This window comes from Lissotriton helveticus, chromosome 2_1 (genome assembly GCF_964261635.1).
Source record: "Lissotriton helveticus chromosome 2_1, aLisHel1.1, whole genome shotgun sequence".
Taxonomy (NCBI): Eukaryota; Metazoa; Chordata; class Amphibia; order Caudata; family Salamandridae; genus Lissotriton; species Lissotriton helveticus.
In genome coordinates, this window is record NC_136059.1 from 259,959,406 (window position 1) to 259,985,993 (window position 26,588).

The 26,588-nt window shown below is 45.6% G+C and overlaps 1 protein-coding gene across 2 annotated transcripts in view; it reads right to left on the bottom strand.

Moving 5' to 3' along the window:
• Nucleotides 1-26,588, bottom strand: part of DYM (dymeclin) — a 1,345,000-nt gene that overhangs the window by 303,389 nt on the left and 1,015,023 nt on the right. For both annotated transcript variants that reach the window (XM_078674786.1, XM_078674785.1), the window contains exon 14: nt 603-705. In XM_078674786.1, coding sequence (XP_078530912.1) covers nt 603-705 — 103 coding nt within the window. The remainder of the gene's footprint in view (nt 1-602; nt 706-26,588) is intronic.

Consider the following 26,588-nt stretch of genomic DNA (forward strand, 5'->3'; position numbering starts at 1 on the left):
TCGAGCCAAGGAAGTTAGTATCAGTTGTCCTTTACAGAAGTGGAGCTTCAATTGGGGGCACCTATTATGTTTATATTTGGAAGTGCTTCACGATGAGGTTTCATTTCTGTGAAATAAGCATTAGGGCCAGAAAGGAACCTCACCTGCCCGTTTATCCAACAAGAGTCCACAGTTTTGCAAAAAATGTCTACCCAACTGCAGTAGTTTCTACTGGCTAATTAGTAAGAGCTACCAAGTAGGGTAAATGTCTAGTGCGTATTCCACACTACAGCTGTGTAATGGAGCATGTGGAAATATCTCCAGCGACCTTGTGTGCATTTTGGCAATGTCCCCTAGGTCCTAACTATAACTATCTACTGGCGACCGCCAGTAGGATGGAAAAAAAAAATATATATATATATACCTACATTTAAACATTTTAAGCAAACATTTACACCCACGCTCATACATACCTATGATCTCTGCAGGTGGCCACATCAATTTTAAATGTGTCGCAAAGTGAGGCCCCCCCCCCCACCTCTTCAAAATTCACTTCTAGAGTCACAAATGACAGTATGACGCTTGGTTGAGAAGGCGTATTAAGGCATGCAGCCGGTACTCACATAGTCAGGAAGCGGCATGTCATCAGAGCCCAGGGTTCCCCTCAGGGACTGCGTTGCCTGCTCTAGCACTTTGTTGTGTTTTTTCGACAGTAGAGCGAACAAACTGAAGAAAATGAGAGAATAAAGAAGTGTTTAAACTATTGAATAGTCTAGTGAAAAAAACACATGGTGCACACATCTGCTGTAAATGCTTAACAATAAAAGCTAACTGTCCACATTCTAGTTTTCTTTTCCTTGCGATGTTTTTGGAGTGTCCATGTGTGAATGTAATTCACTTGACTGCAACCCTCCAATTCTCTAAAATCTCCAATCCATTTATTCACCCACAATCCTTTTGCATGAACTCGCATATCACTAACTCGCAATAACATTACATTCCTTTGTACATATTATTTAGCTAATATAATTAATGACCATCACAAAGAAGCTTTGGTAAAAGCATGGACTGGAGCACAGGACTAAAGTGAATATTATAACCACCAGGTTAACCACTAACCTTGGGTTTCGGAGTTGCTCACTATTCACCTTGAAGTGCTTCAACGCCTTGTCAGATGCAGTGAGTGCTACATTAAATGGTATTAAAATAAAATCTAATAATGGAGCGGGAAATCAAAATAAAACATACGTTGTATAAATAGAAATGTCAGTACGACAGTTAACAACAGTACAAGCAGTTCATTATGTGTATTAAAAAGTTCTTAGGAGTAGAACTTTATGGCTTCTCAATACTAAGGTTAGCTAGTTGTGATTTCAGTTCTTGTCTCTATCTCACCATCTTAGACTTCATGTATCTTTCTCTCACTATTGCAGGTTCTTTTCCATCCCTTTTGTCTTAGATTGCTAATTATTTCTTATCTTTCTCAGCTGCCTTTATTCTCCCTCAATAAGTACTATCACAATGAATGCACTCTCCCTAGAGCAGCTGAAAATGTGTGCCTGCCCTTTCTCTCATGGCTAGGCTAGCCGTGAGAGAAACCGACGGATGCGTTTCGTCTCCTTCTTGCTCAGCTTAAGAACCCAGCGCATGAATCACATGGGTGTAGTTTCAACACAAGGCCTCACACCGCATGACCCCAGCGGGTGAGGCTGTTTTTTTGAGAGATACCGACGGATGCGGTTCATCTCCCTTGAGTCGACTTAAGATTAACAGATTTCAAGCGCCTCATTTTATTTATGGTAGCAACTTCATAGAAGGGCTCATGCCGCAAAACCGAGGTGGAACTCCGTGGTGATTCGCCCCCAGTGTATTTTCCTACTTAATTGATTGACTTTTGACTCATTTCATTGAGTCCATCAGACCACAACCGTGGTCGGGTTCCCCCTTACCTGTCCTGAGGAAGACCTGCAGCTGAGGAGTCTACTTACCCTTTGGCATTAGGGTCAAAACATCGGCAAATCCCCCTAGGGGCCTACACCCAACATCCAGCCCCACCAGCACTGCCACGCTACAGATTTAAAAGTGATATTGTAAATGCAATTAGGGGTAGGCCCACCGTTGTCGGGGTACCGGTTTCATCAGTAATACTTTGGTCGGATCCCTCCTTTTGGAATATTTTAACTTGTACATTGTAAATATCTCTTGATGCACTCTTACCTTTCCTTTGCTGTCTCACACATGAGCACTTATTTCTTACCCCTTTCTCCCTCTTTTGGAAATAACTGTGCAACATACCATGTCCCATGTATGTTCTCCATGTTTTTGATATAAAGAATAAATTGATGTTTGCAATTTAATTGATCTCCAGTGACCACTAAATTGTTTGTTGGATGTGTTTGTATTTGGAAATTTTGTACTGAATTCCATAAATATACTTATTAATTGAAGTATATTCAGTTGTGTCAGGGACCAATTGTTTTCCTTACTGATCGACACCCATGTCCTTTTGACACTTAACTGGGTTACCCCGTTTTCTATAATGGTGCCCTGTGAAGCAGCCCTTTAGTATAAGGCGGGCCTGCTGTTTAAAACTGTCAGTTTTACTTTGCTGGTGGCAACCAGCCAGCATTTAGAAGGGGGACAGAGATCTCGCTGAAGGTGTGTGCAGCGCCTCACTGTACCCGCTAGCAGGGGTACGTCTGGAGCAGGAGGACTGGGACCACATTTCCCCACATTGAAAGGGAGCCCTTAGTCAGTCAATACGCTCCCTAACTTATCCTTTGATTGTGCGCTTTTAATACACAGCAGGTGCAAAGGGAAAAAAAACCTTCATTTGCTTGGGGTCACATCCCCATGAAAATGAGGGGACGCCTCACTGAGATCGTGCCAGGCCCAGTGTAGCAGTTGTGTGATGTGTACTGTTGAAGGAGGCCACAAAAATGTCTGCGGCTCCTGTAATACCAAAGTGCCCCAGTGGCGCACACCACTGTTGCTTAGGGTTGTGAAAGGGAAATGCAATGATCAAGCTGATTATTTACAACAGAACTAACCACCAATTCCTCTTTTTTGTTGGAAAGGAGAGACAAAATAGGCCTGAGTTACTGAAACTGAAAAAAACGTTTTTTATTGTAAGTGGTCTTAGAAAGACCCCAGAATCGAATTAAAAACAATTGTTTTTTGATTGTATTAGATGGTGGTAAATTTAAAAAAAATAGTTTCAAGGGCTAGCCACTAAAGAAGACCTACCCATGGCATCAAGGTTTATGAAACCAGTGTTGTATGTTTATAATTGAAGAAAGTTCGAATTCATCCAGTACTGGGTATCAAAGACAGGTGCTCCTAGTCATGTCATGGTTGTGGATCATCAGAAAAACGAATTTAGAAGTGGGTGTAGTCTACAGAACAATGGAGTTCCACTTGGCAATCTTTGGCCAAGTTAACAAGGGGGCATATATACATATTAAGGTGTCTAGGGAAAAAAGGTTGACCCCCACGGGGACTCCCAAAGTCAGCTGAGGTAGGATCAGAAAGAAAAATTCCTAATTTAACCTAGTGACTTCTTTCAGATAGGAAGGATTGCAACTACTTCATTGTTTCTTTCAATGACCATAACAAGTTGGAAGAAAGCAGCAGAGAGAGTCTACATCAGAGTGGGTCGTCGGAAAAAGTCTAGAAGAGAAGACTGGATGGTCTAAACAAAGTAGAAAAATGACTAGAAATTTATCTTCAAGTAAGATTTTTCTTTTTTTAATAAGATCTAGATATTACTTTTTCCTAACTGCATTAATGTATTTTCTTCATTTAGTCTCCATTTCCTTTGTGGCCTTTTAAGGCTTTTCAGTTCAGGGGTGGTCTGAGAGCCCTTGAGTTAGGGTGTCACTGATAGAATCTCAGAGGATATCAAACTATTATGTGAAACCACCCATAATAGTAAAGGAGTAATGGGTAGAAAAAGGTTTAAATTGTTGGAAAAAAAAAAAGACCAAATATGTTGTTTATTGCACCCAGACGACGGCGTCATAAGACCACGTTCTTTTCTTATATTTTTTATTATTTAGCGCAAGAGAAGTACAAATTAATTTAAACAATCTGAGAGACAAGAGAAGGAAAAAAGAACACCTTCTATTCATATACATTAGCTAACAAAAAGGGAAAACAAAGGTCTGATAGCCAATTTCCCTTCTCAGGATAGACCATAACAATTAGTACATGATTATGTTGATAAAATACAAATTCATCATTGTTATGATTATAGATGCCCGCTGATTCAGCCTAGAATTAATACACCATTTTTAAACCGTTCAAGCAGAGATTATCATACAAAATTAAGGTTAAACACAGAATGTGTCCAATCAATTGATGATAAATTTAAATACTAATTGAGCCAGCCCTGTTCCCATTCTACCAGAGGGGCCCAGACTTTCTTCTCCTTCTTCCTGGCCTTCCTACCCTTGAGAATATATAGGCTGCTCTGTAGATGAAACATTGACAGTAATCTAGACAGCCATTGATGAAATGTGGGGGATCCAAATCCAGCCAGACTATAGCGATACAAATACGGACTACCACCATTGTAAAAAACACAAAGATTTGACCCTTACTTACATTGTTGTGAATTCCCAAGAGCGTAAACTATGCAGTTAATACCCCTTCTTTGTGCAAGACAGTCGGCAAAAAATAGGACATCTCTTGTTTTAGGGAATCTAAAGCCAGACAGATGAAAAACACATGAATTAAATCTACCTCCAAGAGCTGACATGGAGGTCAAGAGATGCTGGTGTCCGTCCTCCAACTCGCTATTTTAGCAGGAGTGTAACACAAGCTGAAATTAGTTTTGAAATGTTGTGCCTGCAACCCCGCAGATACTAGTAACAAATGTTCAAGTTCTAGAGCCCCCTTAAAACTGCCATCCATGGCCCCTCCCCCTCAAGGCCAATTGGCTGACTGCTTTTCCAAATCATCTGGCATCAAGCCCCAAAAATAATCATAAATCTGAGATATCTTACAGCCCCCAGTGTTGGGGAGTAGCTCGAATAATGTTTGCTTGCTAAACCTAATATCTCCGCCACACTTTCTAGCCACAGGGTTCCACTTTGCCTTAAAAATCACAATGTTAGAAGTTGCCCAAGAAAGAGGAGCCTGTAGTCCACTTTGCATCTCCCGTAGGGTACATGCCAGATCCTATTCAAGGACAGAAATTAACCCTTTATAAAACTCCAGGGGAGTTGTATCCTTACCAGCCACTTTGCAAAAAGAAAGGGCTTTAAGCGCTTCAATTATTTCTTCCTGACTGAAAGGGGCCTCCCCAATAGCCTGACCTTCGGAGTTAACTCTTCTGCCCCCACTTGAGTCCAGATAATCCAGAATGCCCTGCTCGTCGTCCTCTATTTCAGCTTCATACAAATCCTTATAAACATTTTCTAAAAGCTTCCCGAATTGCCTCACGGGCAGTAGTAACCAATAAACAATTCATGGCTCTGATCTCGGATATTTCTCCTTGGACTGTTTTCTGGCTAGTCCGATCCGCCAGAATCGACCAACCATTTAATTGTACTCATAACATTGTTTGAGTCAATTATTTTTCAGCAGCCCTGCCTGCTGATACTTTGTTAATAGCAGATTTAATCACTGCAAGTTTATGCAAACTTTGTTGAAATTCGCCCCCTTCTCCTGCAGACTCCGCCAGTTGAGCCTCAGATGCCAACAGCTAGCTGACATTATTCCTCAAAAACTGCCTAATGGTCCTTTGCAGGCTAAGACTGAAAGAGAGAGCCTACCCCCTTATTCCCGCCTTCAGAGTATCCCACACCACACCAACAGAGGCGCACCCCTATTCCGCTCTAAAAATTCCAGAATTCATGCTTTCATATGTGAAAGATATTCTGCATTGGACAATAACCCCCTGTCGAACACCCATGTCTGTGGAGACCTATAACTACCCAGAAAAGATATTTCAATCACCAGCGAGTTGTGATCCGACCGAACCTGTGGCTATTTTTCAATTTAAATTCCGCTAATCAAACTCACGGATGTAAAGAAGTGGTTAGTATGACATGCTTCTTGTGCAGAACAGAAATAAATGTGTACCAAGGATCGGGAGCCTTAAACTTCTCCCAGATATCCACCAGGCCCTAATTCAGTTTAAAATTCTGAAGTGTACCACAGACCCTGGGCTTCCTACCCGAGTAACCCCCACGTTTAATCCCTCCTGCCCACCAGCCAAATTTATGTACAGGTCCCCACAAACAATAATTTGGTATGGCCATAGCACCAGCTCAGTAGCCAAATAATCTAAAACAGTAGGGTAATCCAAGTTAGGGCCATAAATGGAACCGAGTGTGGCAGACCCCACAACAAACTGACATTCTATTAAGACCCACCTTTAGTATTTATCGGAGGTGCTCCGCATCAGAATACAAGCATTTCTCTGTGACAATTCTGCCACCCCCCCCTTGTTTTAGTGCCTTGTGTAGTGTACCCCAAAAGATGATATCCCAACATTTCCAGGAGATTTTTCCTATCCCCCTTTACATGAGTTTCTTGGAGACAGACTAAATCAGCCCACAACATTTTCAGCTCTTCCGCTACATTTCTCCTTTTGGAATAATCATTAAGCCTACAAATGTTAATAGTCGCAATACGCATGTGAGCTATTTGAGCCATCTACATCGATTTAAATAATTCAGTCCACACAGATCCAGCTTCATGCCCCTGTCTAACAAAGAGCACGTTCTAACCAAATACCAAACAAAGAACTGAAGTTAGATAAACCTCTCGAGCTTCTCAACCTCTCTAGCATTTACCACCCTACCCACCCCCTTCTCCCTGACCCTCACCCAGATCACCCTATCCTGCAAACCCCACATCCGCCCCCTCACTACTAAATGCAATCTGACTGAAGTCTGAGTGATGGCTCTTGAGCTCGCCCTACCCCAGTGAACATTACATCCATTACAAATCCCTCTTTCAGACTGAAAAGAACAATAACAGCAAAAGGTACATATGTGCAGTGCCCATAGAACATATCTATCCCCTGTCCTGAAGATCATTTTCATACACCTTTTCCTTCACAAACTAGAACCATCAAAGGGACATAGAAAAACCCAAAAAAGAGAAGAAAAACAAGAAAGATAAAAAAACAATTGATCCTGAAGAGGTCTCCCCTCCCAGGTAACAAAATCAGCAACTCGGCTCATTACCCAAGTACGTCCAGAAACGCATTAGCCTTAATTTCTGAGGTGAACCACGCCGGGTTTAGCAAGTAGGCCTCAGTCCCCTTGTCCTGGATGGCTTAATGAGTTGCAGCAGTCTCCAGCGGCATTCAAGAGTGACATGGTAGAGGTCTGACCTTGTTTAAAAAAAAAAAGAACGCACTTCGAAGCTTAGTCTTGAATCCGGGTGCGCCTTCTTAAAGACAGCCTGCCTCAGAAGGAAATTGCAGAAATATACAATAACTGCCCTGGGTGTAGGGGTACCACCCTGGTGATTGAGATTGTTGCTTTAGCATGAAGGGAAACCTATGGACTCCCTGCAACTCTTGTTCCCAGGTCCAAGACTCCAGCTTGGGTAAGGCCCCCTTGAACGGCTGTACCATAAAGGACTTGATTTCATTGCCCCGACCTTCTCTTTGAGGCCCAGGATACGTAGTTTATTTTGATGTTTTCTATTCTCAAAGTCCTCAAGCTTCCATTGAATGCCCGAGATATGTGATTCCTGGGCCTTTGATTGAACCTTGAGTCTCGTCAGGCCTGTTTCCAGCAAAGAGATGCAAGTCTCCACCAATGATAGCCTTTCTCCAATCTCGATACATGCTTTAGAGATCTTTCTCATTGCTCCCTGAAGCATCTTTGTAGCGACCCAGGCTTTTCATCCATTTGCACGAGTTTCCTCTTGGTGTTGTTTAATGGGCCGATATATAAGCCCCAATTATGGCTCTTCTGCCAGATCTGGCAGAGTCACAAATAACTTGGGGCTCTGTTGTAGATTGGCAGCATAGTGATAAACTTGCTGAGTCGCTGAGTAATCGATTTTAAAGCAGAGGCCGCTGGGTTCCAAATTCTCTTGGCAGCATCAGTCATCTGTGTTTGGAAACTTCTGTGCTGTTTTATCTGTCAAGATGCGGCGCCAGAGCTCGGGTAACCCACTCAGCGAGTGGCGAGATGGCGAAGTTGAATCAGAATCCACCTCTTACGAACAAGAGGAATCTGAGCCTTCTGTAAAAGAGAAGAACCTGCACCCTGCTCCGTGGGCTCATCAAGTGCCTTGATATCTTTATCACACACTTCACGGCCTTTGTCCATTTTCTGGCTCCTGCCACTTAGAATTAACTTACTGGCGGGTGCCATGCACAGTTCTGTGCCTCCGTCAACTGAGGTCATAGTGAGCGGGTTAGTGCTAGAAGGTACAGACTTCACTGCCAAGTTTTTTTTCCAGTCTGACCAGGAATCAATGCCACCCTCTTCCCTTTACTCGTTGTGTGATATCACTAACATGGTCCGTGGAGTGGCTGCTGGGCTGTTGCATTATCAGATCCTCATGACATATTGTGGATCTACTGGACAGTTCTAGGAGAGCCGACTTAGTGCGCAAGAGGGAATCAGAGTAACATTGAGAGCCACGGAGCATACTGTCTTTCACTGGGCCTCGGAAACCCTCAGTCAGCCCCTCGGCAAATCCACTGGAGCCTCTTCAGTCGTTCTGCAATGTGGGTGTCTTTCTTAAGCCCCAGGCCCTCAAAAAGAGATCCACTCTGGAGGAGTGAGTCCCAGGAGCTGAAACACCCCTCGTTTCAACTCTAATGGGTCCAGCGTTCCCAGCTGCACGGGCTCAGACTCTGGCACTTCCGACTTCAGGAGCAGCTGCTTGAGAGTCCCAGCGCTGCAGCCACCACTCACCGATTTCTCCTGAGTAAGCCTAGAGCCAAATACAATCGCTGGTGGGAGCACACCCCATGTCTGCTGGCCCTTCAGCGGCATACTCCCAAGAGGCCAGTTGTAGTGAAGCTTAGAATGGCCGCCAAGAAAGCCCAAAACCAGGACCAGCAAAGCACACCAAGATGCATGTGGAGTCGTCACCTCCAGAAGAATTGAGCAGCAATTCATGAGCTGTGTATCAATTTGGCTACCACTGCAGCGACCGCCGTTCAAGCCGGGATCAGCGCGCCGCTTCCTCTCTCCTGTGCTCACACAGCTGGGAGGGAGCATAGCGCTGAGTCTGCTTAAACAGGAGCCATTTTGCCTTGCTCCACAGGCCATATTCTTTTTAGTTTATAAATGTAAGATTAATCGTAAACAATGATAATAATAATAATAATAAGGAGGTTTATAAAGCGCCTGGTTACGCCCACTGGCGTGTCCCCGCGCTGTAGTAAGTGAGAGATTCAGAGCCCCATACCCAGGCTGAAGTACCTAGGTCTATTAGTGAATGAACAAGTGGGTTTTAAGCTCTCTTCTGAACCTCATCTCAGAAGGTTCTAACCGGAGCTCGATAGGGAGTTTGTTCCAGCTCCTGGCCGCCAAGAGCCGGAATGATCTACCACCCATACGGGCCTTCCTGACTTTAGAAATCATCACCAGGCCAGTACCCGGTAGATCTAAGAGACCGGACGGGCCTATAGCAAGTGATGAGATTCTGAAAGTGCCTCGGCCCAGTGCCTTGACTGATACGGTGCAAAAACAACAATTGATGGACAGAATGCAGAACAATGCCATACATTCACCCCAGTACAGAGATCTGGGCCTAAATCCATCGGTTTTTTTGCACTCCACACCACCCCAGTTCAGACATGGCCATATGCAAATCAGCCTTGACCCTGTGCCTCATGGGAACAGTCCAGCCCGAACTGCCAAGCCATGTCTTTCCTGGACCGGGATCAAGCATCCTAGGACCGGTTTCTGGCTATCAGCCGTCTTCACCCAGGATAGCTTGACTCCAGTGGTGTGGAGAGCATGGGACTCACGTCTGAGCATACCCATCCCATGCTCCTGCATGCATGCTCTGAAGTTGGATGCAGCCAGATCCGGCGCCTGTGATAGCGAGACAACCAGCTGCGTGTCATCAGCATATGACACAATCCTTATTCCAAAGTCCTCCACTATACTAGCCACTGGAGATACGTACAAGTTAAATAGGGTGGGACTCAGGGCAGAGCCCTGGGGCACACCCTGTTCCAGTTTCACAGCTCTAGAATAATGGGCTCCTAGTCTGACCTGGAAGCTGCGTTCCGTCAGAAATGATTGTATCCATTTTAGTGCCGCGCCTGAGACACCGCCCTTATTCAGACACTGCAGCAAGGTGTAATGTGCTACAGTGTCAAACGCGGCGCTCAGGTCCAAAAGGATGAGAGCCATTGTATGCCCCTCATCTACACCCTGCCGGATGGCCTCCGTGGCCATAAGTAAGGCTGACTCTGTGGAGTGGAGTAACCGAAAACCAAACTGCGTAGGATAGAGAAGGTTGGTTTCCTCCACATAGGCCATAAGTTGTAGGTTTACAGCCTTCTCGGCCACTTTTGCTAAGTAAGGTAGCAACGAGATAGGGCGGAGGTTATCCCAAAACCAGGACCAGCAAAGCACACCAAGATGCATGTGGAGTCGTCACCTCCAGAAGAATTGAGCAGCAATTCATGAGCTGTGTATCAATTTGGCTACCACTGCAGCGACCGCCGCTCAAGCCGGGATCAGCGCGCCGCTTCCTCTCTCCTGTGCTCACACAGCTGGGAGGGAGCATAGCGCTGAGTCTGCTTAAACAGGAGCCATTTTGCCTTGCTCCACAGGCCATATTCTTTTTAGTTTATAAATGTAAGATTAATCGTAAACAATGATAATAATAATAATAATAAGGAGGTTTATAAAGCGCCTGGTTACGCCCACTGGCGTGTCCCCGCGCTGTAGTAAGTGAGAGATTCAGAGCCCCATACCCAGGCTGAAGTACCTAGGTCTATTAGTGAATGAACAAGTGGGTTTTAAGCTCTCTTCTGAACCTCATCTCAGAAGGTTCTAACCGGAGCTCGATAGGGAGTTTGTTCCAGCTCCTGGCCGCCAAGAGCCGGAATGATCTACCACCCATACGGGCCTTCCTGACTTTAGAAATCATCACCAGGCCAGTACCCGGTAGATCTAAGAGACCGGACGGGCCTATAGCAAGTGATGAGATTCTGAAAGTGCCTCGGCCCAGTGCCTTGACTGATACGGTGCAAAAACAACAATTGATGGACAGAATGCAGAACAATGCCATACATTCACCCCAGTACAGAGATCTGGGCCTAAATCCATCGGTTTTTTTGCACTCCACACCACCCCAGTTCAGACATGGATGCAAATCAGCCTTGACCCTGTGCCTCATGGGAACAGTCCAGCCCGAACTGCCAAGCCATGTCTTTCCTGGACCGGGATCAAGCATCCTAGGACCGGTTTCTGGCTATCAGCCGTCTTCACCCAGGATAGCTTGACTCCAGTGGTGTGGAGAGCATGGGACTCACGTCTGAGCATACCCATCCCATGCTCCTGCATGCATGCTCTGAAGTTGGATGCAGCCAGATCCGGCGCCTGTGATAGCGAGACAACCAGCTGCGTGTCATCAGCATATGACACAATCCTTATTCCAAAGTCCTCCACTATACTAGCCACTGGAGATACGTACAAGTTAAATAGGGTGGGACTCAGGGCAGAGCCCTGGGGCACACCCTGTTCCAGTTTCACAGCTCTAGAATAATGGGCTCCTAGTCTGACCTGGAAGCTGCGTTCCGTCAGAAATGATTGTATCCATTTTAGTGCCGCGCCTGAGACACCGCCCTTATTCAGACACTGCAGCAAGGTGTAATGTGCTACAGTGTCAAACGCGGCGCTCAGGTCCAAAAGGATGAGAGCCATTGTATGCCCCTCATCTACACCCTGCCGGATGGCCTCCGTGGCCATAAGTAAGGCTGACTCTGTGGAGTGGAGTAACCGAAAACCAAACTGCGTAGGATGGAGAAGGTTGGTTTCCTCCACATAGGCCATAAGTTGTAGGTTTACAGCCTTCTCGGCCACTTTTGCTAAGTAAGGTAGCAACGAGATAGGGCGGAGGTTATCCAATTTCGCCATGTTGATGTTAGGCTTCTTCTGAAGTGGAAGAACCACAGCCTGCTTCCAGCCATCAGGCACCTTGTGCATGCTGAAAGATACATCTAGGATATGCCTGATATAAGGCTCAAGAATAGCAATACTCTCCCTTAGCAGTTTTGGTGAGGCCGGATCCCTGGGTGAGCTAGACTTTATGGAACTGCAATAAGATTAGCAAAGCACTCCTACTGTAGGTGGCCGGTTATTCCTGGAATGGAGTTTTGTGGAGTGCGTCGAGTGCTCATTGGAGTGAACAGAATTCTGTGCACAATCCCACATGCTCTCCAGGTCCACGTGCTGACAACAAGAGTTAGGGCTTATTTAGAGTTTGCGAAGTAGTATCTTCTCTGTCAAACTGAAGGACCACCCACCTGATTTACAGAACGGCGTACCTTATATTTGTCAGCGACTGAGACTACTTATTCTCTGTCGCTGACATACTCCTCCGCTAGCAAGTCAAAGGTATAGTAATTTGACCGGCCACACAATTTTGAATGGGTGGTCGAATGGACAGTTTATACTCTCCTGTACCACTATGAAAAATGTAAGGGACAATAAAAACTTTTATAAGACCCCTGGAGTGAGGGTCATTAATCTTTGTTTTTTCAAAAACAAAATCTTGCTTTGGGATTTTATTTTTGAAAAAACAAAAACATTTAAAATTTTTAAGGATGGTACCTTCATTTTGGGGTGGAGGTCCCTCGGTATGGTGGGAGATAAGTACTCCGCCATACCGACAGATGTGCCTCTGACCACCAAACTTTAAATCAACCTCTTGGCCAAATACAATAAGTGGTGGTTAGAATGCCCACCCAGAGATCAAAGTAACAGAAACTTTTCAAGTAAACAAAATCCTGGATTGAATTCTTGCTTACATGACATTCCAGCACAAGCAGTTGAATAGAAAGTTGGGTAGAGTAAAAGTATAATATAGAGAAGTTGACAATATGGGTAAGCATAATAAAACAGCAGCAAAAACAAAATGTATTTACTTGAAAAGTAGGGTGTTGGTTTCTAATATACTCCCTGATGATTTTGTGTGTTAGAAATGAACTAACCCAACATATAAAACAGCACATAAAAGATAGAGGAACACAGCACCTTTGGTTTCTCTACTTAAGTTCTCGTTACGAGTTACCTGTAATCTGCAATGGGTCAAGTAATGGGAGCTACTGGGCCCATCAGAACTACGAGTAATGATGAAACACCACAGGCCCGCACAATTTCAACCAGTGACTGACTGCTAAAGTAAGCTGAATTCTCTAGGTGAAAATCTGGGCAGAAACAAAGAATAACCAGTACACTTTGCATTCAAAGTCCAACTGCTAATGAACCTCAGATATCCCATTGTGACGGGGGGCACCAAATACCATACCAGTTTACAGGCCACTTTTAATGAAGACCCTTAATGTATATTAATGAAGGCCTTAGTGTACCGTATTACAATTAATATGTTAGACAAAGGTACAAAGAAAACAGGAAAAGGACAAGCAATAATCAAAGTTGAAGATTTTAGCCTAGCTACAATCGCTCAGATTACATCACATCTTCCAATGCATAAGTGTTATTGTGAGCTGGTCCCCACATCCTTGATATTCAACTCCAGTTGCAGTGTTCCCCAAATTTGGTCAAACAAAGGGCTTGAAGTCTAAATGAAAAATGTGCATGTTTGTCATGATAGAGGAACATGCAGCTGGAAGTTCTTAGCTTTGCAGAAGTGTTCTGGTGGTGCTTTTACCACTGAATCTTGGCTGTGCACTGCTGCGTCTAGCACATAACGGGAGGGAAAACAAAAACACCCTAAACCATCTTTCCATTGTAACTATCTTGAAGAAGAATATTTGTTGACTGCACTAACTCATGCAAATAAACAAGAAGTTGGACTTCCGGTAAGATGGAGGAGCTGTAGGTTACAACGTGCGAAGAAGTCTCTGACCCTCTACAAAGATGGCTCACGCCCATGGCATAAGCCGCCAGTGGCATCTCCCATGGGGAATGTGGGATTGAGTGGCACGAAGGAGTTCAAAGAAAGAGAGGGCCACGCGGGGGTCACAACCATGGCACGTCAACCTGGATGCACTTGGCTCACTACACTAAGGAGGAAGGTATTGGCAGTCTGAGTCTGCACCATCACAGGAGACAGGCAGATTCCCTTAACATGGAGGTGAATATGAAGGAAATTAACCCTGAGGCATTTGAAGGTGGCCCCAAGCAGATGTTGAGCTCACCAGGATAAGGAGAAGAGGCCCCCCGAACCCTGACCACAGTTCATCGACTCCATTGCTGACTTCATTAGCACACACGCCCTCGCCTACACGGACTATATCCTCCTTGGGAGCCTGAACTTCCACCTCGAGAACAGCAATGACACCAACTCCACCACCCTGATTGACAACCTCAGCAACCTCGGACTCAGTCAACTCGTGACAACACTCACCTATGCTGCCGGCCACACGCTTGATCCCATCTTCTCCACAAGCCCCCACGTCTCCTTCAACCACACCACCAAACCCCAATGGACCAACCATCATTGCATCCACTTCACCTTCAGGAAGCCCACCACGCACCACAACACCCAACAGATGCCTCGGCGCCGCTGGAGCAAAGTCACCGAAGACCAACTAACCACCATCCTCGCCCAGAGCCCACCCGCCGACCCCACCGACCCAGACACTGCCATCCGCAGCCTCAGACAGTGGATCGACGACTGTGCCAACACCCTCGCCCCGCTCAAGACACCCTCCATCAGCCACACCAGAAAGAAAGCCACCTGGTTCACTGAAGACCTCCAGGCCTCCAAACAAACATGCCGAAAACTAGAGAACACCACCAGACAGCTACACAGCCCACATGAATGCCACCCGCAGACACCATCACCTCATCAGATCTGCCAAAAGGGCATCATTCAAAGACCACCTATATAACAATGCACACAACAGCAAAGAGCTCTTCAACATCGTTAACGAACTCTCCAACCCCAGCTCCAACACCAACGACATTCCACCTTCGCAAGACCTGTGCGACTCGTTGGCTGCCACCTTCCACCGCAAGATCGCCAACATCCACGACAGCTTCAACGTCGCAACCGCCAGACAACCCCCGACAACCTCCGGATCACCGTTAGACCCATGCCCTCACCACATCTTCAACAAAGCCAGCACAGCCATCGCACCCCATCTCCGGAAAGTAATCAACATCTCCTTCAAGAAAGCAACCTTCCCGGAAAGCTGGAAGCATGCTGAGACCAACGCCTTACTCAAGAAACCCAAGGCAGACCCCAAGGACCTCAAGAACTTCCGGCCTATCTCCCTGCTCTCGTTCCCGGCAAAGGTCATCGAGAAAACCGTCAACAAACAACTGACCCTCTACCTCGAGGAGAACAGCATCCTGGACCTGTCCCAGTCTGGGTTCCGCAGCAACCATAACACCGAAACCGCCCTAATCACCGCCACCGATGACATCAGGACCCTGCTGGTCAACAGAGAAACTGCAGCACTCATCCTCCTGGACCTGTCAGCCGCCTTCGACGCGATCTGCCACCGTACACTACGGACACGCCTACACGACGCCGGGATCCAAGAGAAGGCCCTGGACTGGACCACATCCTTCCTCTCCGGCAGAACACAGAGCGTACGCCTCCCCCCCTTTCCGCTCTAATGTCACAGAGATCATCTGCGGCACCCCTCGCCGACATCGCCCGACAGCACGACCTCAACGTCATCTCTTACACCGATGACACCCAGCTGATCCTCTCCCTCACCAAAGACCCTCACACCGCCAAAACCAACCTCCATGAAGGACTGAAGGCTTTTGCCGAATAGATGAAGAACAGCCGACTGAAGCTGAACTCGGACAAGACGGAGGTCCTCATCCTCGGATCCACCCCTTCAGCCTAGGACAATTCCTGGTGATCGACCACCCTGGGAACAGCCCCAACACCCACCGACCACGCACGCAACCTAGGGGTCATCCTCGACTCCACCCTCTCCATGACTAAGCAGGTCAACGCCGTCTCCTCCTCCTGCTTCAACACCCTCCGCAGGATTTACAAGTCGATCCCCACCGAAACGAGAAGAACTGTCACCCAGGCCCTCGTCACCAGCAGGTTGGACTACGGAAACGCCCTCTACGCAGGGACGTCGGCCAAACTCTTGCGACGGCTGCAACGCATCCAGAATGCCTCTGCACATGTGATCCTCGACATCCCCCGCCACAGCCACATCACACCCCACCGGAGAGACCTGCACTGGCTCCCCGTCAACAAGAGGATAACCTTCAAGCTCCTCACCCACACACACAAAGCACTCCACAAAACCGGACCACCATACGTCGACAGATGACTCCACTTCTACACCCCCACCTGCCAGCTCCGCTCCGCCGCCCTTGCCCTCGCATCCAAAAACAGCTGCCGGCGTAAGATCTTTCTCCCACCTCGCCGCCTAGACCTGGAACACCCTCCCCACCCATCTACGGCAGACCCAAGGCCTGCTGGCCTTCAGAAGACTCCTCAAGACCTGGCTCTTTAAACAGTAGCAGCACCCCAAATCCCCCAGCGCCTTGAGACCCTCACGGGTACGTAGTGCGATTTACAAGTGATTGATTGATTGATTGAAATGGGGGAGAGCTCCGAGGATAGTTACCAATATCAACAAGTAGAACTGTTTGATACTGATGCTGTGAGCCCATTTACTGGGCCAAGCTACCTAACCAAACCACGAAGCCCTCAAAGGGAGCCTTCAAAAGGGCTGCTACCCTGGGTGCTCCGCTTGACAAAGTGGGTCCCTGGTGAAGGCTGGCATGGGAGCTGGTGCCCAGTACCTGCATGACCACTATAGCCACACTATCACAAATGCATGTCCAGTAGTATTGGTGCTGAAGTGCAGTAACCAGCCTACAATTTACAAAATGGTGTCAAAAGTGAACGCTACCTACATGACACGATCTCAAACTCAGGCTGATAGGTTTGAAAATGGACTTTGAGAAATCCTTAACTGAGAACCTGCTCAAACTGAGGTTGAACATTGGGGCGGACATTGCTAAGATCAAGTCTCACATACAGAACAAACTTAAGAGATGATTCCACTGAAAGTCAACTGTAGAAGCTCTCTGACGCGGACCAACTCGCCATCAGGATATGATGTCATTTAGAATCTAAAACTAAAATCTTCACTGTGAAATGTGAGGAGCTTGAAAACAGATCTATGTGGGAAGACATTTGTTTTGGCAATCTATGAGATGGGACTGGGGGAGAGAACATCATGAACCAGGGTAAGGAACTTTTTGGAAGGATTGAGAATGAGGCCACAGACCCCCGTGCTAGGTATTACAAGAGCATACGGTCCTAGCATTAGTCAGGCAGGGATGTATGGCACTATAACCAAAGCCGTATTGCCGATGGCTTTTAAACGGAAAGCGTTAGTACGAAGCTGGCATTATCACGTCAAATTCTACGCCGAAGTCCATCACTTCGCCGTTAGATAGAGTGTTTTTAAATGTACCAAAAGAACGAATGACTTGTTAACCCGGTCGATTACAGCACTTCATTTTACAATCCTAGCCTTCGTGAAATTTGCAGTTTCCCCATAAATGGTGCTGTCTTCTCTTTTCCACCGACAGGTGACTTTGTTGGCTGCAGAGGTGCTGCAGTGTTTTGTGTCCTGCGTTGCTCTGTAGCCGATGGCTGAGCTTCTCAGTCAGTTCCTCCTTGTTGCGTGGTCTGTGGTGTCTGTTTTTACCACAGGCCTGGTGTGTCTTGCTTTTGTCGACAGACCCTTCAACAGAGGAGAGGAGTTGGCCTAACGGCTAGGGAGGTCGACCTCGAATCCGGAGAACTGGGTTCGAGTCTCGGCAATGAAGCAGAACATCCTGTGATTCTGGGCAAATCACTTAATATCCCAGTGCCAAATAAAAATGAATGTGTCCTCATGCAACTGGTGCTATGTAAAGCGCTCTGATAGTCAATTTGGGTCAAGTTTGCGCTATATAAAACTCTGTAGAAAAAAGAAAAAAGAAACAGAGGATGTCACACCAGCACCTCCTTGTCTGCACTCTGCCCAGGTTCCGTGAGGCTGATTCAGCGCTACCTCCAACGGTGCACGTAAGTGTTTTTTACTGGTTTTTCATTCTCAGAAGCAGTGAGCCCTAAGTCTGACTTCCATGCGCTTCATTCCCCCCCCCCCCCCAAGATCTTGGCTGTAAAACTGTCCCTTCCTCAGCCCTGGCCCCTAAATCCGACATCTGGGCGCCCCATTCTCTTAGCCATAAAACTGTTCCTAAATTAAAATTAATACATTTTCATTTTTCGTTGTAATAATAATAATAATAACAATAAAGTTTATAAAGCGCCTGGTTACACTTATATCAGTGTGTCCCTGCGCTATGTATACAGACCAAGAAAAACTACAATAACTGTCCGAAACAGGGAGCACAAAAGGCATAGAGAAAAAGTTGGGCCTAACTACTTGGGAAATAGGTGAGTCTTCAATTTCTGATGAAACCTCACCTCAGATGGTTCCATAAGGAGCTCGATCGGAAGTGCATTCCACTGTTTACTGGCCAGGTATCTAAAAGAGCGACCGCCCATCCGTGCTCTATAAATACGCGGAACCTGAAAGAGCATGCTACCTAGGGATCTCAGTAGCCGCTTAGGACGATACATGGTTAGTAAATTTAGATCTATAGGGCCCTTTCCCTGTGCGATGCGCTGTGCCATGCACATAGTTTTAAACACAATTCATTCGCGGATGGGAAGCCAATGCAAGGTGACTAAGGCCCGACTCCCGGACGACTTCCGGGGAAGATTCAATGCCAACCTAGCGGCCGCATTCTGAACGCACTGAAGTTGGTGCAGCCCTTTCTTACTCAGACCGATATACAGTGAGTTCCCATAGTCCAGATAAGAGGTGACAAGGGTATGTATTAGCGTTTTCCTACCAGTAGCGGGGAGTAGGTCCAAGGTTTTACGCAGACTTTTTAGAATGTCATAGCACTTGCCTGCAACCTCTCTGATATGGTGTTCAAAGGACAGATTGACGTCCAGTCGTACTCCCAGGTTTTTCACCTGCTCAGAGCGGTTGGGAGTGGGCCCTAATTCGGGCGGCCACCACGCTGAAGACCAGATTGACGGCGCTTTCCCCATCACTAGTAGCTCGGTTTTGCTCCCATTGAGGCGTAGGTAGTTGTTATTCATCCAGCCTGCCAATTCCCCTAGACAGGTGGAGAAATTAGCGGCCACCTCTTCCGGGGATTGGGATAGGGTCACCACTAACTGCGTGTCGTCAGCGTAGGACACAATCTCTACCCTGTAAGCTTCCACTATCTTCGCCAGGGGTTCCATATAAAGATTGAACAAAGTAGGGCTCAAAATAGAGCCCTGAGGAACCCCTTGCTTTAAAGATCGTGCCTCCGATTTAAAGGGGGGACAGTGGACTTGGAACCTTCTATCCGCAAGGACGAACGCAGCCAATCATGAGTCGGCCATACAACCCCAGCCTCCCTGAGACGGGTGAGTAGTAATTGATGCGAGACGGTGTCGAATGCCGCACTGAGATCTAGTAGCAGCAGAGCGGCCATCCGCCCTTCATCTACTTTCCTACGAAGCAGTTCTGTGGAAAAGAGCAGAGCCGATTCTGTGGAATGGTTGGCTCTAAAGCCTGACTGTGAGGGGTGGAGGAGTTGGCATTCCTCCATATATTTACCCATCTGGGCATTGACAATTTTCTCCACCACTTTAGTGCAGAAAGGTAAGAGCGAAATAGGGCGAAAATTGTCCAGATGGGACAGGTGGAGGTTGGCCTTTTTTTTTTTTTTAATCGGGATTACCTGAGCTGTTTTCCAATCAGGGGGTACATAGCTTGCCTGAAAGGATAGCTCTGCCATACGTCCTATGTGAATTATAAGAAGTTCCAACTGGTTCCTAAAGATCTTAGGTTGAGCCGCATCCGTTGGGGAGCCTGACTGGATGCTCAGAGCTATCTTCATCAGTTCCGGTTGAGCGGGAACTACAAACTGGTCAAGGCACTTATCCTCCCTTAGCCTCGTTTCTCCAGCTCGCCCTGTATGTATCTCATCAGCTCTCGTTGGGAATAACCGATATATGGTCTCAACCTTCTGCACAAGGTTGTAATGCCTTTCGTTCTTAAAAACGTTTTGGTGTAAAGATGGACGTAGAATGTTTCGTTGTAAAGACGGATGTAGAAATTACTCCGTCGCGATGCCGGTTTCGTTGTAACGACTTTGCGTGAAAAAGCCTTCGTAAAAAAGGTACGTTTGAAGGATGGTACTCAATAGGTCATGGTGGTGTAGGACATCACCTCCGCAATCCTGATGGAGTATCGTCTGTCAAAATTAGAGATAACAGCCGACCCAGTGGTCATCTCTGTACATTGAATGGAACCGCTGTCACTGCAGATCCCTTCAAGTTACTTACAGTTTGGTGGATATCCATTGTCTGTTTTGATGGCCTTCCGCCAAACTTTTTTTTTTGTACCAAAAAACAAACCTAAAATGGCTATTTGTTTTTTGAAAAACAAAAATCTAATGACTCATACACCAGCGTATGGGGTAATTATTGCATTTTTCTTGTTCCTCACTGTTAGACCTATCAATCTTAAGGTGGCTTTCCCCAAACATATTTGCCTACCCCAAACTGTTTGCTGAAATTCGTTTTTGTTGGCTGTAGGACTCTGCATTTTATCAGATGCTACCCAGTATTAAAGTGTTTGTGCTAATTCCTTTGGATGGAAAATTGGCCTTCACTTGATTGGCACATACCCTAGTAATGTGGTACAACATATACTCAGGGCCTTTAAATTAAAAGCTACTCTACTGGGCCGGCAGCACTTATTCTGCTACCCAAGTAGCGTTTAAAAGCACATCTCAGACCTGCCATTGCACCCTTTGTGCATTTTTAAACCAGGTGAAGCCTGTGGAGGTGGGACCAGGTTGGGGGGGTAGGGGGTGGGGGGGGGGGGAGAATGGGGATTCGGCAGATGAACACGAGGAAAAATTAAATAAATAAATAATTCTCCCTCGTGGTCGTCTGTCTAAATCCACTCCACCCGGCCCCACCGTTCTTATCCGCATGGGCTGCTGCCGTTCTAAACTGCCAATTTGATCTGGCAAAAACATATTTTGCCACAGAATTAGGGGCTTAAGAATTTATCAATTTCTGAGATCAAGAAGGAGTCACTCAAAATATGGGACTGTTGGTTAGGAGCACATTGGCAATATTTCCTTTTCCATATATGCACTTTTGCTCCAACCTACACTCTACATCAGCTATAGAGTGTGACATCTTCTGAGCGTGGAAGAAGGGAGGCTGCATCATGTTTGCGAAGGGTGCAATTAAGTTGTTCAAAGAATGTAAAAAACATTTCATGTCAGCAAGACTGATAGACTGTAGTATCTTCAGCTCCGACACCCAGTGCTCCACTCACCCTTCAAAGAAGCAGCCAATAGGGGCAAGTCATTCTATTGACTATCAGACCTGAACGTCCCTAGAGATTCCCGGAACACCAGGAGATGGATCTTGGTAGAGCCAATGGAGAGCGAAATGGGGAATCTGGGAGGACATTCACAAATGCAAAACAATTATACTCCATAGGTAATCGACTTGGAAGCTGCTGAACCAATGGTATCTAAAACCATACAGACCTCACCAAATCCACCCTTAAATACAAGATGCGTGCTGGAGTGGCCCACATTTCTCTACTCGTCATGCATGTCAATCTGACAAGTATGCTAATGAAAGCCAAATTAAAAAAAGTATCTAGCTAACGAATGGTCAAAAAGATATCCAAAAAATGCTTAATTATAGAAAAAAAGCCCAAGGACATGAGGTCGAATCTAAGGTTTAGGGGGATAAAAAAAGGATACTCATCAAATTCCCAACACCACACAAATTGATCACTAGTTAGAAACAATAAGGAAGAAAAGATGGAAGCGTGGTAATGCAAATGAAACAGTGATCAAAGGTAGAAGAAGGAAATAAAGAGATGGAGAAATGTCAGTCAAGAGGAAAAGAAGTTGCAAATGTGATGAACGGGGTGAGGCATATGGTGATGTGAAGAGAAAAGAGCACAAGGGAAACATAATATAACAAATGGGCAGTTAAGAAGAATGTTAGAAAAATGGAAAATGTAAGAAATGGGCAAGTCTGGGACCAGACCGAGCAAGATAACGAGGAAAGGAGAGCGGATGGGGAGAAAGTAATAGGGAATGAGAAAGGAGGTAAGAGAAAGCCAAAAGAATAAAGAGGAAAAAAGGGAATCACTCAAAATATATTTTTTTTAAATTAGGGGTGGTCTGCTATGTATTTTCATTCAAAACTGCAGTTGTCACGAAATATTTAAGAATTCCAATTTTATAATGCAAACCAACATTTCAATCAGGTTAGATTCATCAAAACCAAATCATCAAAAGACAATTATGTTGTGTTGTCTTTTGCTAGATTAATATAAAACTGGAACGGCGATGCAAACAGATGTTGGTGACCACCTACGGCCGTTTCCAGAACAGATTCTCTATAACCGTCTTAAAAATATGTGTTACAAATAGTGGGTTAAGTGCTTAATTCTGTTAGTGACTATTGACACCAACCAGTAAATAGGTGTCAAGGAATGATAAGTAGACAAGAACCCAGATACGTAACCCATGTGCCCCAATCAACTTAACATTTGATGCATCAATCACAGATGAAATTATTAAACACTTCCTAAAAAATCATGGTTTGGTCGACCTGCAAGGCCACCCTCTGGAAGCGCTGAGATCATATCAGTAAATTCTAAATTGACCTGCAAGACATTTAGAGGCCATTAACAACCACTGAGAGGTCAAATCCTTAACTCACTGAAGTGTCCTGCTTTCAAAAGAAGTCAACGGGCTCTGAACACCACAGTAAATATTGTAGAAGAATTACCAGCCGTAAAATATCTTCATGACATGAGGAGGTCAGTGGCTATAATAAATTGCCTCAAGGCCTACTCACTCGAATATATTAACCTCCATGCTGCAGATTGCATTTGACGATGCAGACACAACCAACCAATGACGGAAACCTCCCTACTGAAACAGAATATTATCAGGGAGGTGCTTCGCCATGGTGAATCGACCATGGATCAAGTGAAGTGCTCAAACAGTGCAAACCCCATGATTCGCCTCAGTATTCATAACGCTTACAACCCACGTCCCTGAAGGGATACGATTATGTTTATAAAACCACTGTTTCCATCGTTTATTAAATGCACTCTGCAGACTACGCAGTCACCATGCAGCAAGAATAAATGGGAGAAAAAAGGTAGGAGAGGATAGAGGACTAGAGACAGAGGAAAATATCCCATAATCATAACCCATATCTTGCATGTTAATGTTTAAACCACTGTCAGAAACCCATCAACAAAAAACAACCAAGACAAGTAGAGACTATAGAACCGCAATAACCATAACCAACAGACACCTTATCCTTGCCAAAACGACTAGGGGTACAACCTTGGCTGTGACCACCTGCCTAAACATATACACTTAAGGATGTTCCACTGCTCATACCTAAACTTCAAGCCTTGGCTTTCAAAATTGGACCCCTCAGGCTTTGTGGTCTCCCAGGACTACAATTCTAGATTCTCCTTGACAGGCATTTCTTTGAATGGTGTCTGTAAGGAGCACTTCTGTTGTTTCCTCTCCTGTAAAAGACACACAATGGATGGACGGAATGCAAAACAATCAAAACATTCACCCCGAGTCAAGAGATCTGGGTTAAATCCATCATTCTTTTGCTCACCATGCCACCCCAGTTTGGAACTGGCCATATGCAAATCAGTCTTGACCCTGTGCATGATGGGAACAGTCCAGCCCGAACTGCCAAGTCAGGTCCTCCATGGACCAGAAACAAGCATCCTAGGACCGGTTTCGGGGTTTCACCCCTCTTCAGCCAGGATAGCTTGATTCCAGTAACACAGTGAGCCCAGGACCCACGTCTGGGCATACCTGGCGTACTTAGGGCAAGAAAGCAAAAGACACAAAATGGATGTACGGAATGCAGAACAATCAAAACATTCACCCCCAGTCAAGAGATCTGGGTTAAATCCATCATTCTTTTGCTCACCATGCCACCCCAGTTTGGACCTGGCCATAAGCAAATCAGTCTTGACCCTGTGCCGAATGCAAATCAGTCTTGACCTTGTGGCTTATGGGAACAGTCCAGCCCGAACTGCCAAGCCAGGTTCTCCCTGGATGGGAAACAAGCATCCTAGGACCGGTTTCGGGGTTTTCACCCCTCTTCAGCCAGGATAGCTTGATTCCAGTGGCACAGTGAGCCCAGGACCCACGTCTGGGCATACCTGGCGCACTTAGGGCGAGAAAGCAAAAGACACACAATGGATGGACAGAATGCAGAACAATCAAAACATTCACCCCAGTCAAGTGATCTGGGTTAAATCCATCATTCTTTTGCTCACCATGTCACTCCAGTTTGGACCTGTGCCAGAAACTCCATATTTAGAAAGCCAACTATACAGAGCCTCGAATTCTCAGACTGGTACATGGCTGCAAACCCCCAAATATACTAATTAGTTGAAGCAGTCACGACCCTCTACTTACTTTTCAAATGATGCACATTATTTCAATTCCGGTAAGATTTTTATTTCCCCATATCGCTTCGACCCCAGTCCTGGAAGATAAACTCTCAATAGATGTCTCTGCACTATAAACCCTGGTAAAGTCTACCTACATTTTCACATCGACTGCAGAAATTGCAGGGCCAACATTCATGGTTCTCTGCATCAGATCTAACGTGGTTCAGATGTACAGAAGAAGAGGACTGGGTGAAGGCCATGTAAGAGGCCATCCTTATTTCCGTGAAGAAAACTCATGAGTAAAACGTTTACATTCGGCCTTCTGCATCTCTCGTTTGGGTTTGATTCCTTAACTGGACTCGTGCAGTTATACTGAGCCATAAGGCAACTAGACAAACCATATGTTGCGCCCCACTGCTAGGACCATATCGTGCCCACGGAATGCCCTGTTTATGACCTCACACATGATGTGACCGATTACATCACAAATTACACAGCTGACATCTCTATTGACATTCCAAATAACCTTACCTTTAGCATTATGGAGGCAACGACTACGGATACAGTATAATTTCTGGTATTTACTATTATTTAATTATGCTCTGTTTTTAAGTGCATTATTGTAAATAACTGAGAGGTCCTGAGCAGTGAATTTGGCGGGCAAGTTATGATTTTCAAGTATGGGCTTCTGTAGCTATAAATGACTGGTCAATTTCAGTCGGTTTTCAGTTTTATTTCAGGTCCATATCTTCATTACAGGTTGTAGGGAAGTTCCGATGTTTTCTTAAATATATATGTTAAAGTATTTTGAGCAGATGACACTATAACTTACTCCTGAAAAATGCCTAACCATCAGTCCTGTGCTTTCACAAAAGAGTGCTTGCACTCCAAGCATCCGTGATCATTCTGTTAATTTATCCAGGTGCCTAAGCTTGAACTTTCAGGGGTACACACGACACTGGAATGCTATTAAAGTGTCTTAGATAATTAGATACTTTAGGTTGCTTTTCTCTGGCAGCAAAGATGGGAAAATGGCGGTCATTAACCTGTATGGATTTTTAGGTCTGACGTGACAGTGCAACTGTCACCTTACCTTTTAATCTACTCCAATATTATTGTATAGTTCTTTGCTTCTGCACAAATACATATCAATTCCCTGGCTATTTACTTTTAATGCTTCACATCGCCATATAGCATTCCTTTAAAGCCAGATCTATTGGCATTGGCAGTGCTTGTTAGGACTAATGCCGACCAGACAATACTTTATTGTAACTTTGATTCCAATACCTGTCACCTGTTTCAGTGTCACAACTACCTCCCTCCAGTGGCCCCATCTAAATTTACACACCCGGAAATATGCTTGAACATAGCTTCTCCCCACCACATTTAGGACATGTAGGGGATAATACCTTGTTCAACCTTAGAGGTGATGCAGAAAAATGAAATGCAGATTTAAATCCGGCATTTCTTGCACCCGGGCACATGGCAGTTCCCATTTGCCAGGGCTTGCACGAGTCTTCTTCTCGTAGTTACCCAGCTCTCAAGGGCAGTTTTGATCGGTCTTTCTTGAGAGCTTCGCATAGGCGTGATAACTGTTTACAATCCTGTCCTGCCTCTATCAGGGCTTCAAGTTTTCCGGACGCTGCCAGAGCGGCAGGGTAGCTAGTCCATTCCTCTCTCGCAGTGTTAATTAGCTTGACAAACTGTAGGAACTGTCCTGGGCCAAGTCCATACGTCTTGCATGCTTTCACAAAGGAGATACGTGTTTTGGCCGGACATAGGGCCCCCAATAACTGGCACCACCGTTTCTCACTCAGGCCAAAGGCATGATCTGTTTTATTTTGTGGAATGGATGTAACCATCAGTTCTGTAATGGGTGTCGCTTCAAACCCTCTTAAGCGCTGTTTCCTGTGCAAGCAGCATTTGTCGCACAATCTGA